This window comes from Tachypleus tridentatus, chromosome 8 (assembly GCF_004210375.1).
Source record: "Tachypleus tridentatus isolate NWPU-2018 chromosome 8, ASM421037v1, whole genome shotgun sequence".
Lineage (NCBI taxonomy): Eukaryota > Metazoa > Arthropoda > Merostomata > Xiphosura > Limulidae > Tachypleus > Tachypleus tridentatus.
The window spans coordinates 39,973,522-39,988,898 of NC_134832.1; the positions used below are offsets into that span (position 1 = coordinate 39,973,522).

At 29.3% G+C, this 15,377-nt stretch overlaps 1 protein-coding gene across 11 annotated transcripts in view; it reads left to right on the top strand.

Moving 5' to 3' along the window:
- LOC143222225 (mitochondrial glutamate carrier 1-like) overlaps nucleotides 1-15,377 on the top strand; it is a 63,658-nt gene that overhangs the window by 15,357 nt on the left and 32,924 nt on the right. For 10 of the 11 annotated variants that reach the window (XR_013012107.1, XR_013012108.1, XM_076448406.1 and 7 more), the window contains exons 4-5: nucleotides 9,461-9,554; nucleotides 10,063-10,178. The exons of the other annotated variant lie outside the window; for it this stretch is intronic. Coding sequence is in view for 8 of the 10 variants with exons in the window: in XM_076448406.1 (XP_076304521.1) it covers nucleotides 9,461-9,554; nucleotides 10,063-10,178 (210 nt within the window). In the remaining 2 variants the exon portion in view is untranslated. The remainder of the gene's footprint in view (nucleotides 1-9,460; nucleotides 9,555-10,062; nucleotides 10,179-15,377) is intronic. 11 annotated transcript variants of the gene reach the window in all.

Below are 15,377 nucleotides of genomic sequence, written 5' to 3' on the forward strand. Positions count from 1 at the left end.
CAGTTGATTGTAATCTGATAATTTGGTTTGACATGTCAGCCCTGGAAGTGTTATATGCCCTAGTCTACCTCCTACTGTGGTGAATATTTTGACTGTGTATTCATTGGGATTCTTCAGTTTCCCATGATTTTCCCCTTTTTTTTAAACGTGTATTCCCAAATATCCATTTTGTATATTTTAGTCTATGCAAATGAAGCATATCCTGAGTTGCTTCTCATCAGATCACCACATTTATTTTTTGCTAGCCTTTTCATTTGTCCAGTGGAGTACTTTTCCCAATGCTTTCCTCTCACGTTCTTCACATGTTCAGGCAGCTTTCTTCTGGGACTTATCCTACCCCATGGCTGTTTTTAACATCTGCTGGATTTGTTTACGTATTACAGTTTGTAATAGCCTAAAACTGAACTAAATTGTAATTTGGATTTAGAAGTTAAATGTCAATATGTATAAAGTTTATGATATTTTCTAAAAAGTTTAATATACAGTTTTCTTTATTATTACATGTATTTTAATATACAAACAATAATACAGTTTGTAATAACAATTATCACAAAATGATTTACATACAAAAGTTGTATATACTTACAATAGTTTGAAGTCTTATTTCTTCTGAAACTGGGTATTTTATTAATAGTTCAGAATAAGCAAATTAATTTTGAGTTAATATCAGTACAGTTCATTTAACAGGTGGCTTGCAATCTTTTGCTGATCAGCTGTGAAAAATTCACAGCTGAAGCTATATAATGTCTTTTTGGAAGTATCAGTGTCTGGTGGTGATCTGCTGAAGTTAAATATTTTGTGATGTTTGAAATTTATAAATGTTCCTTGCCAAGTATTTGTAGTTTCCCAGTTGATAAGCATTTATCACAGTTATAGCTTCCAAGATTATACTAACTTAAATAATCCAACAATATATAAAGTTTTTGATGTGTTGGTTGATAAATGTTTAGGCATAGTTCTAGAAATTTTCAGTTGGCCAACAAGACTGAAAATACACTAGTATTTTCATAAAATATATCGATGATTCTTATGTTAGAGAATTTTGCAATAAACATTTAAAAGTACAAGTTATGTACATTTCTAAATATATATTTAACTGAAACAAATACTGATATATAATAGTAAACCCATCATGGATTATAAAGAGGATTGGGTACTTTTGTCACAGCCTTGTCTGTCTGTTTCCCAGGGTCCATTACATATTGCTTTCACTGGATTCTACATTGTGGCAAGTGTTGCCCAGACAGTTATGCTTGTCTCAATCCAATTTCACACTAACAACCAATTTGATTATTCTTACTACTGGTTGTAACAGGCTCTGTAGAAATGAGACCATGTTGGCACTTACTATATGTTATTTCCATGTTATCATATACCACTACATGTGGACTATTATAAGTAAATCTAAAGGGAATTCTGCCTGTCACTGGACTGAACAAATCAAGGTTGGTTTGCTTTTATAAACTTAGGAAACTTGGTGTGCCTATTGCACTGTTTCCAGAACAGTGTTCCTCAGGATTCCCCAATGTGCATTACTCCCTCCCTCCAGATTCTATTAGTAGAGTTAGGGAGTGGGAGTCTTTTGCACACCCAGTTTCCATTCACTGGGTTGATGAACAGAAGCTTTTCCTCCAGAGTGTTAAAATGTGTTCTTCTACTGTTGAAGAAGAAGGTGAAATTGGGGGCCCTTTTACTCAAGTTTCTGGATGTTTTTCCCAGGTGTCAGTGGGAGTGACACCAATATTTATGAGAACCTATTTGTAATTCTGGTTCAGATTTGACACATGCTAACCTGTTAGGGTGTGCATGGTCTTTCTCTTTGATCAGTGTTGGTTTCATATTGTTAATGGTCCAGTCCTAGGCTGTTGGTTGAGCACTGGTTCTAAGTCCTTTTTGTAATTCCAGGAGCAACTGGAAAATGTCTTGCTCATTTGGTGGAAAAGTGAGGATGAACATTCATAATATTAGCTCTTTTCCTTTGGTTGAGTATGGCATACATGATCCCATCATTCTGAGCCTGGGATGTTACCTTTTGGACTTTTTCAAGTGGAAGAGGAAGTTTGTTCACTTCATTGTTGTTTACTCTTTTGTTATGATTCAAAACACATCATGCTATGGCTAGAGGTTTAGATCCAATCAACCTAAAATATTTCTATAACATTGTGGTCCAATAACTTTAGCTACTAACATGCAGGGACAAAGACTCTTTAATTCCAACTTCAAGTTGTAAATTCTTGGCTACCTGGTTAAGGGTGACCTATAATGATGATTACTTATATTCTGTTCCACCTTTGATACGAGAACTAAGTTTTGGATGAAGAACATACCTGTTCTGAATACAGTGAGGTTCCTCTACATTTGTACCATTTATGTTGTTACACCACCGTTCTATGCAGATGTTTTTGGATGGATTATGTCCTCACTGACCTCTCTACCTTCTCAGTGTGGGATTCAGTATAGGAAAATGTTAACTTTCCTGGAAGTATTGTCATAACATTTGTTATGTATTATCAAATTTTTAGGTTATTGTTTTTATTATAATTAAATTTCCTAAAATGAAACATTAACTATTAAGCAGGTAGGCTAAAAAGAAGTGTCTTTGTCCAATAATGGTCATGGCTAAACACAAGAACCCATTGGTTTGTTTTGCAAGTCATGCTGTCTCTGATTTCAGGCCTGTCTGTTGGTAGTTGTATAAGTTAATTAAATTTTGCATTTACTGTAAGGTCTTATAGTATTTTTACTTGATATTAAAAAAGATTAATTGCAAGTATCATTTTTGTACAATTCTACTTTGATAGATATGACAGCCTTTTAAAAAGAATGATTATATTAACCCTTTTGCAATGGACTTGATATAATATACATCAGTTTATATACACAGTTGTACATGTAAAGTATTTGTGCTATAACTTTTGATGTTGTATGTGTATCTTCACAAAATCTGGTAGACTTTTAGTATAGACTTCTGTATATAAAAACTGGATTTTCAAGATTGTTTTTACTAAATATTTGTTTATGAAAATATCAAGACTTGTTACTAGGCTGAATGTGAAGTGATTTTCATGTTATGATTTTAAAAAAACTGTTCCATGTCCCAAAAATTTTAAATATTATTTGTGTAATCTCTAAAACATAAATACACTTCAAATGTTTGTTTTAAATAAGACTATATTTTGTCTGTTATTTTTTTTACCCTAACTGTGTGGGGTATTTAAATTTAACTGACCTCGTAACCACCATAAAAAAAGGAAATAAATATAAATCATGCTTTTTTTTGTTCTAAAATGACTACAGATTATGACACAAAAATACAAATGTTTAGTTTAAATATATTAATTTTCATAATGTTATATATTTATGTATATTTATTATTTTTATTATATTGACCTTCCAGTGGTACTTGGATAACATTACAGAACTTACATTGACTTGATGCATGTGCACTTATGTTATTGTATTGAATAATGTAAAACTGACTTAGTCTTTACAAAGTTACCCCAATTATCATGCATCATATATGTAAACATTACATAGATTGTAACTATTTAGCAACAAGTTATTAAACTTATTTTTCTTGAATTATAGAACAGTAACTAAAGAAGTAAAGCAAACAATTCTCTCTTCTAACTATGACCTTTGTACTCAGTTGCTGCTTGATGTAAGTTTCTAAGCCTTTTAAAATTTTGCATGTGTAGGTTATGAAACAAATTTTTTTTAGGTTTTTTATATACATTTGAAATAACCAAAAATAATAAATTACTATATCAGTACTATAGAATTCCACTGTATTTTATCAAGCTTGGTAGCTAAGTTGTATTTAGGTTTTAAAAAAAAATGAAATTGTGAGCAGATTAAAGACAATGCCTACTTCCTTAATCTTGGTTTGAAAGAATGAGATGACCTTCTAAAACATTAAAGTGACCAAGAAAATGACTAGGAGAACATTTTAAGCTGTTGAATGCTATTCACATGCCACATATTGAAGTAAGTATATCAAAGGAACCTTTTCCAAAAATAGAAACAAGTTTAGTAGATTAGCCAAATCTCAGCAAAATGAAAAATACATTAGGCTCTTGTATTTTAGCTTGTTACTGTTTGCTATTTGGCATTTAACATTACAAAAATCAGTATTTAGGATTATTATTTTAATATTTACTTTTGAATTGAGAAATTAACTAGTGGATAATTCTAAAAATTGAATTATAATCAATAGTTTGATACCAAACCTGAGATAAATTCATAAAATAATAGTTCAGTAAAATTTTGAATGCAAGTCAACAAACTCAGTGAAATGGCTTTTGGTTTGTGACCCATCATAGTAGGGTTACAAATACACTTAAACATGATTCTAAAAAATATAAATTTCTATTGTAGTGCTGAGTAAGCTTACATAAATACTGATTTGATGTCAGTTGCACATCCATGTCTTATATGCTGAATCATAGGTATTATAATTTATAATCAGTTACAACAGTGAATAACTAATATATAGTATAAAAACTAGGTTGACTCTTATATCATGTTGAAAGGTCACAATTTGTAGCCAGGTGAGATGAAAGAATTTATAGCCAAAATATTAAAAGAGGAGTGTGTGTGTGTGTATAATAGAACATCTTGTTACATGTTAAATTTCAAAACCTATACAGAGTATAGTAGGAAACCAAAACTTTATTTACCACAGCCTCAACCATAGTGTGTGTGTTTGCAAACTAATTTTTCTGTTTATTTTTCTAACATCAGACTAACAGGTTTGAATTAGTGGAAACTTTCAAAGTAGTGAAACATTAAATGTACATCTTTATGTCAGTCTAGTGTTGAAATTGTATGTCATTAGGGGCAATATGTATTTTAATTCTACTTTTTGTATGAAATCTAAGTTTAATACATTTATTGACTAGAACATGTAGAAGGTGATCAAAATATTTTTATAGCATTACATTTTATAGACAAAAACAATATTTTGAAGAAAATTTAATTTTAATGTAATCAGGATTAGGAAGTAGAAAAAAAAAAAGTGAAGAGCTGTAATAAGTTTGTTTATTTAAGGTTGAAAGAATATTACTGAAGAAGCAGTTCACACACATATTAAGGAAAAGAAATAAAATGCAGTAACTATTAGTACCCAAGCAATATTTTTGTGTAATATTTAGCTTTTATATGATTTCATCTTGTTTGCTAACCAACAAATTTAAAAGAAAAACTTGGGACATGAATATTATCATACCAAACAGCATTAAAAACAGTCAGCATGAACAAAACTAGACTGAACTGAAAAACTGAAGTAAAATAATAAACCTATTTTTAAAAAATATTCAAAAATAATTTTAGAAATATTGAAGAAATTGATCTCATTGAAATTCCTACAAGTATCATCTGTAACATTTTATTTCTTAATAATTTATAGGTGTGGTATTGCATGAGAATAGGACTAAATTTCAGTGATTTTTCTTTACAGATTTTTTTTCCACTTCAAATAAGAAAGTGTATGATGGTATTTCAACTGTATGTTTCATGTATTGGAAATCACTGATCACCTGCTATTGCTTTATCTAAGTGATTATACACTGACAGATGTAATATTTTTATATTTTGAGTTGTAGTATTCTTTTTAAAAGATTGATGAAATGATAAGCTATGACATTTACCCTATATTTGGGTGTATTTGTCAGATTGCAAATGCACTCCATATCTTACAAAAAGGCATATTGAATATGCTCTCCACATTCTGCTTTGTATGTGGTTAGTGTTTGACCATCAGTGGAATTTACTAACTTATTTATTGTTGGGTTTATTATTTAAATATTTTCAACTAATTTATTTTTACAAGATTATTAAAACATAAATAAACACTTTGATTATTCTCACATGAGTTGACTTAAAAATAATACTACAAATTGGATTTTGTTACCTGTGGTGGTTAAGACATAGCCCATTGTATGTTATGGTTCTTAAGAACAAATAAACATAATGTCCATTATTTTAATAGTTGGAATAATTGAAAAAGTAATAATTAGAATTTGAATGTATTACAGTAATACAGCTGAATGAGCTTAAATTAATTGAAAATAATTGTGAAAAATATTATTGGTAATATTTTGATCAGTTTATTATTTTCATATTAGTCAATCATGATTTTGATAACTTACTCACTACCTTTGAAAAAATCTAGAACAGTAGTAATTGGAAATACAAGTTTATTTTTATGATGGTGACCAATTTAATAATAATTTTTGATAAATTAATTATTTTAAATGACACTAATAGGTGTAACTAATGCTCATATGTAATTTAAATTACCCACTGCTGTACCTAGTTACACTCAAACTTACCTTTGTAATTTGAAGTTATCTGATTATATTTGATGTGCATAATGCTGTTTTTCAGCTTGAAAAGGATGTGCTAATGGAGTAGAATACTAAGTGACTGGACTTTTGTTCACATCTTACATTTATTAAAAATTTTGAGTTGATGAGAAAGTTGCATTATTTTTGGAATTGTTGCTTTGTAGTGAACTTAATTTCAGTCTAGTTTTGCTTCATAGTAACTGTTTTGAATATTTTATGTATGCTTCTGTATAGTAGTGTAATTTTAAATCTTGAAGTGTTTGCATTTTATTTCATTTATACCACATCTGACACTTAGTCTTCTTGATGGCTAATCTGTCTTATTAATTTTATTGCTCTTCCAGCTTACTTCTACATATAGAGGTCAGGAAAAGAATATTTATTAAAAAGTAGAGTTGTATGTACAGACTTTTTAAGTTTTAATAATTTTTACAAATGTATCTGAAGAGGTATTTACATTTTTTTGGTAGATTTAGCAGATTTTGTTATACTTCATGCAGACTTTTCAGTTTATTTTTATCCCACAAAGTTTAACTATTACAGCACTGTATAGAACATGAGGGAGATATTAGTGCAATTTTATATGACTTAGAAGGTTCTCTTCCACTTCAATATATATGGCTTGTAAGTATGATGCATGTAGTTAAGTTCAAAAATGTAAAAAGAACAATACAAGGTGTGATAAAAAAACTTGTAAGACTTCACTTTTATTCCAAAGAATAATGTACATATATCAGTATTATATGCTATCCCCTTCAAAGTAATCTCTCCCAGTTGATACACACTTGTTCCAATGTTTCTTCCATTTTCGGAAGCAGTGCTGGAAGTCTTCAACTTTTATGCAAAGGAGTTCTGCTTTCACATTATTATGGATAGTGTCATCAGATCTCTTTCAACTTAAATTTGATTTTTGGGAACAGAAGAAAAAATCACATAGGGTGAGATTGGGAGAATATATGGGGTGTGGTATCACAGGAATTGTTTTTTCTGCCAAAAATTCTTGAACAGACATTGTGTGTGAAGGTGCATTGTTATGATGAAGAAACCAGATACCTTTCTTTTGTAGCTCATGGCAGTTTCTTCTCACTTTCTCCCTCAAATAAGTTAAGACCTCTTTATAAAAGGCCTGATTAAGTGTCTGGTCATGAGGTACGAATTCTTGATGAACAATACCTCGAACATAAAAAAACACAATCAACATTGTCTTCACATTTGATTAAGACTGCTGTGCCTTTTTCAGATGTTGTTATGATGGAGACTTTTACTAGGATGACTGAAGTTTTGTTTCAGGGTCATAACCATATACCCATGACTCATCACCAGTAATAATGACATTGATGAAATTATGATCAAGTTCTTGCCTTCTTTTCAGATCCTCGCATACTTGTCAATAGTGAAACTTTTGGTCGTCCATCAACAGCCTTAGAACACATTTTGCAGACTCTCGACGCATGCATAGTTTTTCAGTTAAAATCGCCTGACACGATCCAAAGGAAATATCAAGTTGATTAGCAATAGTGTGGATAGTTAATCGTCGATCACTTCGAATTGTTTCTTTTACATTAGCAACCATTTCATCAGTGGATAGTGTCAACAGTCACCCAGAATATGGGTCATCTTTGGCCATCTGGGAAGCATTTTATTCACTGATAAATGACAGTCTTACTTGAGCAATCATCACTAAGGGCAGTTCTTAACATTTTGAGGATTTCTGTTCCTCCTTTATCAGTTATGACACAAACCTTGATGCAAACACATTGCTCTTCCTTTCTGTCCATTTTTATTATGACAGGGGCAAGAGATGCATCCATCTTTGAACACTGTTTTCGCAACACAGGTATGAGGTCTGGAGAGATGGGGTAGATCACTTTTTTCTTTATATCTTTCCTGTAATGTTAAATTAAAATGTTACATGATAACATAGTACATGTTTTCATTCATCCTTCTTGCATTTACATTTACATACTGCATTTTGTTGCACCATTTAACTGTTGACACGTTGTTGCTTTGGAGTAATATTACTGTACGTAAAATATAGAAAGGATCTACTTATGTTCAGTTCATACATTTAATACACACACACACACACACACACACACACACACCACACCACACCACACCACAGTTATTACATTAAACTTTGATATATGCACAGTGATTTTGTATATGGGATGTAGTAATATGAAACTGAAATTTTTGTAAGAGACAAATCTCTTTCTCTATTCATACTTATCCCTTTCCTGCTTTTATTACTGACCTTATCAAAATTAGTGATGTTTGATTTATTACTTTTATTTTTTCTTGCAAAATAAAATATGAGCTGACAAAAATCTTGTGCTGGATACAAATTCTCTACTGTTTAACAAAAGCTACTTCTGTAGGTAATATTTTTTGTATAACTATAAATGGTATTTTTTATTCTTATTATAGATTAAAATGTTATACATGAGTTACAGTTGCAGGCTTCTTGTAATATGTTCAATGTAAGATGCTAAATGAGGTTTTTTTAAGTTTGTAACAATTATATGTACATACATTACATTTTTAAATTGTGCATGATATTTCCATAATGTTTTATATTACATTAAGCTAAGCTGTTGTAAAGTGTACTAACAGTAATAGTATTCTTTGTGTTAAAGGTGCAAACATGAGACATTTGATGTGAATGCTACTCTGGTGAGCAAGCATTGTAGCTTTTAATGAATTACTAACAAATCTTGTTTTTGTCTTAAGTTTTGGGCAAGAATTTAGATTTTTGAGCCTGCACCATTAAATTTACAAATTATTTGAATATTATGGTAGTCAACGTTAAAATCGTGTTAAGTGTAATTTTATCTGCTCGTTCTCTGTAATTCACTGTAGTTTTGTTGCTATAAATTTTTCGTCATAAAATGTAATGTTTAATAAAAATAATTTATACCGGTAATGTATTATATTAATTTCTGTTTGACTTGCTTTCATAAACCTTAAAGAATATATAGCAGTATAAGGATTTGAATTCAGCAAAACCAGTTTTTTTAAAGTAAAGTGAACTAAATTGAAATTCTTTGTTTGTGTGATGTAGATGTTTGGAAGGTGAAAGTATAATATGAAAATGAATATCTTTTAATCAGGTTCAGCTGTTAATATCCTGTTGATAACTCCAGAAAAAGCAATCAAGCTTGCAGCTAATGATTTTTTTCGCCATCATCTTGCTACTGAAGCAAGGTATATTTAAGAGCTTTTGTTGATATTTGCATTATGATTTCTGTTGTTCAAAGAAACATGATATTAAATCCAAAGTTTATTTTATTTTAATTTCTTGTGCTTTAAAGTACTAGTTACTTGTGATAATAAATTTTTTCTTGGTTTAGAAACTAACTTGTTATTTCAAATGTAATATCAAACATATACTTTTAAAACCAATTCGTATGATGTAGTTTAGAATTATTGTCTCTTAATTTTAGATATTTCAAAGTTTGTTTACCAAAATAGACAATAAATAATTATTTTAAAGTGCATCATGTTTATTGGCGTAAAAATCCAAAATGTGAGAGCTTGTTTTATAAATGTATTTGTAAAATAGAATTATTTTAATATTAATTAATTTGAAAATTCATAAGTATTATGCACTATAAACTGGACTTTTTATAAGTGAATATATCATCAAAGCCATTATAATTTGTCTTTAATGAACTTTTTATTGCATGCAACCTTAAAAAAAAATTTTTTTTAGTCATCTACCATTGAAGCGAGAAATGATTGCTGGAGGGTGTGCAGGTTTTTGTCAAATAATTGTTACAACTCCAATGGAGTTATTAAAAATTCAGTTACAGGATGCTGGTAGAGTTGGTAAGTATCAGCAATATATTTAGCTCCTTTTGAATAGAAAATGAAAGTATTTCATAGAATAAAAGGAACAGGTCATAAAATAGTAGTAATATTAGTAATTTTTAACACACTAACTTGCTCTCTAAAGGGGTCTTTCAAGAAGAGTGCATTCACATCATATTATCTGCATTTCTTTATTGTGAATAGCTCCTGAAAATAATGTACATTCAATATCAAAGCATTATATCTTTTGTGTCCAAAATTTGCAGTTTTTAGCCATATTATTAGGTCTCATATACAAACATTAGTAGTTCACTACATTTATTTGTATATGCAAAATAAACTAATCATGTTGTGTGTCATGTGAACTCTGTTGATTAGATGTACACTATCATGGTTTGTCTGCAAGTCAGTGTGAAAGATCTGTGATTAGCTATGTCTATTTACAAAAAGTACCATTACAAAATGTTTATTTTTCTCATAAAGCTTTATAAATAAAGATAATTCAAATGGAATATATCTGATATTAGGAAAAACTGTGGTAGAGAACTTTCAAAGATAGACCATGGAAAAAGAAAATTAGGTAGACTTCAAGGTGCAATAAATGTCAGTATTCCAGTTGACTGGTTCTCTAACATGAGTTAGGATTGAATTATTTTGGATTGTAAGGCAGCAGATAACCAGATCAAAAATGCTTATCTCATATACAAAGAGAACTATGGCTTCTGTAATGCTTAGAGTACAAACTAAAAGATATGCATATATTGTAGTCTGAAGGGTTACATTTCACCAGGTTTTATAGTGATCATAAAATAAAACTATTGAGAGAACACAATATAATAGATGCTGGTTGTAGTTTTTAAATGTTTAAAAGTACAAGTTGCAGGTGGTTGTGTGTGTGTGTGGGGGGGTGCTCTTGTAGCAGTTGGTTTATTTAGAATGCACTTGAACATTTATTTTTCTTACCACATTCACCCTGTAGTGGAGTATTTCCATCCTAATAAACTTAGGCTCTTCTAAGATTAAAATATAATAATTCAACATGTTTGTATTGTTCAGACTTGGTTCATGACGATCATTTCAGGCATTCTCCTTGGCCATTACAGAAAGTGATATCAATCTAGTTGAACTATCTTTGGATATATTTGTGAAACAATGAGAAGGATAAGTTACATAACAAAATTGATTAGTTAACATAAAATTAATTTAATATAGCACTTTTCAATTTAACAATTATCCATTCTTCTTGGTTATGTTGAAAATATTAGGCCTTTCTATCACTTTTCCACTTTGTATTGTTATCTTTTAACCTAGCAAACATTATTGCTATGACAATCTTCCTATGACATAAAAACAAACTTAGGCCTGTTCTTGCTAGAATCTCAGTGAAGAAACCTGGGATTTTTGTATTTCAGCCATCAGTTTTGTTTTTTTTTTGTTTTTTTTCCACCTTGGCTTAATATATTTTTCTTTAAGACAGTTTCACATTTTGGTACTAGTGTTTTTTGTTTTATTTACCTAGCACTACCCATGTATTTTCTGTGTTTTTCTTTATGCCAAATGCACTTTTTGTGCAAGATTGAACTTGTTCTTTTTCGTCATTTGCATACATTAAATCAATATTAGCATATTAGATAGAATAAATAGCCGACTCTTCTGTATGTTCCTTTTAGTGATTAAAATTCTTGTAATATTATTTTATTTTCTTATTCACTTTGAGATCCTTCTTAACTTCACTGGGATTTGAATTTTTAATATTTAAGTTTTCACTTTTCTGGCAAAAGATTTAGGAGTGTTTTATTTCAACTGCTGTTGTCCAAACTCTCTAATTAGTTTTGGAGTTGTCACCCCCTTATTTCTGTGTTGTATAAATTGATTAAAGCAATCTTTTTCTTTTTGTAAATGATTTGTTTCTTTGGAAATTTTGCAGAATTTTTTTTTTCTTTTTAAAACATTTTGCATTATGTCCATCTGTAAAATTTCTTGTAGGTTTTTAGTAGGTTTCAGTAATGTTTTTGTACATATTACAGTTTATAAAATTAAAATGGGGACTTAACATACATTTTTATTGCTAATAACATAACTGATACTGAAGATTTATTTATTATTTTTTAAGAGTGTAATTCTCCTTTAGTTATAATCGTTGAGTATCAAAGACAGCAGTGCAACAATAAAACATTTACATTTATCCTATGGCTAGTGAATTGTTTAGAAGCTAAAGGTGGGTGGAGTTTTCAGTACCTAATTCTTTGTAAGAATCAGTGAAATTCTCTTCTAGGTCAAACTGTATAAAAACACTCTGTAACTGATTAGTCAAAAATCACTATCACTGGTAACAAGATTTTGCATCTTATTGGCACAAGTAACTGCTATAACAATTTTTTATGCACAGAATTCTTCAAGAGAAGTGATTCCATACAGCTTTTGGTTTTTACTTCATATTTGTTAATACATAAAATAATGTAATATATTTTATGTTGGTATTTAAGTAAAGGAAACAAAAGATATAAAAGATAGAGGAAAAAGTAACAAAGTTGCTATATAAAATTAGATGATTCAAATGGCTGAAAAACTTTTCCTTTCACCTGTAGAAAAAACTTCAAAAAATACTTTTTGTTATAGTCATCATAAATTTAATTTTATTACATGAAATAGTTTACTTATAAATTAAAATATAATAAATTGGAACCAAAGAATACTGTAACAATATGTATATTTTATAATGTCTGTCATGTTTTATATCTCCTCAATGGTTAATCACAGAAAAAGATTTATTAATTATGATACATTTTTTCAAGAGTACATTGCAGGAACATTGTTCACGTTGTACAATTCTTAAAGTTTCAGACTGATCTGTTAGTCTTCGTATATTCTAAACAGTCATTATGAGAAAAAAACTTAATAAAAAATTTCTTTTGTGAAGGAAGTTTATGAACAAAAAAATGAAAATTTGTCTGTTGACTGATTAAAAGAAATATTTAACAGATATATAAACAGAAAAAATTCATGAGAAGAATGAGCTAGGGTATATATTTGTTGTGTTTCAGTCTGTGTGTGTGTTTTTTAGTGTTTTTTATGCCAGTATTATATACTTGCATGATTTTGTTGTATAATGTTGAATAAATTGAATTTCTCTCCTTTGACACTTACAGAAATGAGAACTTTCAAAGTGCTTGTGTGTTTTAGCAGTCTTTTCTTGCACTCAGTAAAATGACAAGGAATGGTGGTATTTGGCAGTAAATATCCCCATGGTTGCTTAGTAAATTTGACTATGCTATTGTTTTGGATGTACCCATTGCATCAAAACTCAAACATTTTTTATAACAATACATTGTAGTCAGTCTTCTTTGCTTAAAAAAGAAATGCAAAGCAATTTTATTTGTTAAAGTAACACATGGAATGATGCAAGATGGTTATAAACAGCCCACTAGACAATCATATTATGTATCAGCTTATCCAGTATATGGAGTTTCTTGCACATTACATATTTATTCATTACAATTTTTAGGAAAATTATCAATTGTTTGAATTGGATTTTTCTAGTACCTTTATCCTGTTATTCAATAACTAGCAAAAGTACCTTGCTTTACTCAGGTTATTCTGAACTTATTTGAACATAGAAGAACAGTTAAACATATTTTAAACATTTTAATTTCACTAAGACATAACACTTCTGTGTTTTTTTGCTAGCTTGTCTCAATGAAAAAAACAAAAAAAAATGCATGCACATGGATAAGTAATAATACCTAGGTGAACACCCACAAGGTCTACTTAGTATGGGTGCAAAATTTAGGGTTTCTAAATTGTTTACTGTTAGTGCTATGACAAACACATTTCTTTTTTATGTAGTTTTTTGTGTGAAAAGATGCACACGTGCATCCCTCTTTTTATTGAAAACCGTAAACTACACTGACTTCTACAAAATTGATAACTAAAACCTAAATGATGTGCATGAATATCACTACAACTGCTTCTTTCTGTTAAGTTCTTTTGGATATATTTGATTTGGATTAAAGTTCAAGTGGATGGAGATAATAAGGTCATCTATATAATGTAAAATAGTTATGTATAAGAGTTTATTATCCATTTCAAAAATGAATTTTCATTAAAGAACAGATACAAGTTGGCCATGTTTGAAGAAAGATTAGTACCCATCAGAATATGAACTGTTTGCTTATACACTTTTTCATTAAGTATATTTTTTATTTGATGCTGAGTGAATGTAAATTTTAGAGTAATTGTATCTACAAATTTATCAAATAGATTATTAAAAACTAATTAAGTCTTATCACATGTATTTTAGTATATAAAGTTTTAATGAGTAACTCATGTAGTTTTTAAGAATTTAAGTTTGTGTAACATTCCTAAAGTGGAATATTATTTTTAATGATCCAAAAATATTGGACAAAATCATTTGACAGTTATTATTTTTCCAAATAAAACATTTAGAATGCTAAGTGTACAAAAACATATCCTGGAAAATGTTGTAGAAGATTATCACTGTGGCTAATTTGCATATTATAAATATAAGTACAAAAGAGTACCCTATGATCCTGGTAATTTTTACAAGCATAAGTGAATACTTCTGAAAATGGGTCCAGACTTTATTGGATCAGAAAAATTAGTCTGAACTAAGGAAAACTGAAATATAATTCAAGGTCAAATTATGGTATTAAGGAGCATGCCCAAAGTAGAACATATGCTACAATGACTCATTATTTGATTTTTAACAAAAAACAAGCCTCTTATCCTTACCTTAATATGCACTGTATAAACATTAATAATACATATTTGTACCAGTTGTGAAGTCTATTGATATAAACAGGTCTGAATTTGTGTTAAAAAAACACACTATGAGAATGTCAGTTGTCAGATTTTGAGAAAAATGTTTAAAATTAGGTGCAAATTTATCACTATGGATCATTGTCTAGTTGAAAAAGGTGTACCACATCTGTAAATTGTGAAACTTACACTTTTAATATGTTTGTTAGTATTAAAAGGTATATGCTACCTTAAGAATTTATTTTTATTTTTTTAATTCTGGATTTAATACCTTTTTCTGAAATCAGTTTTACGTTCTAATCTTTAACTTCTAATTTACCTATTTTTATGAAAACAATGGAAGTCACAATTGATACAATTTATCAGTTTATTTAGGATTTAATTCTTGAATAAGTTTTGTGTAGTTATAAAGAAGAGGTTCTGTAGGTTTATTATATT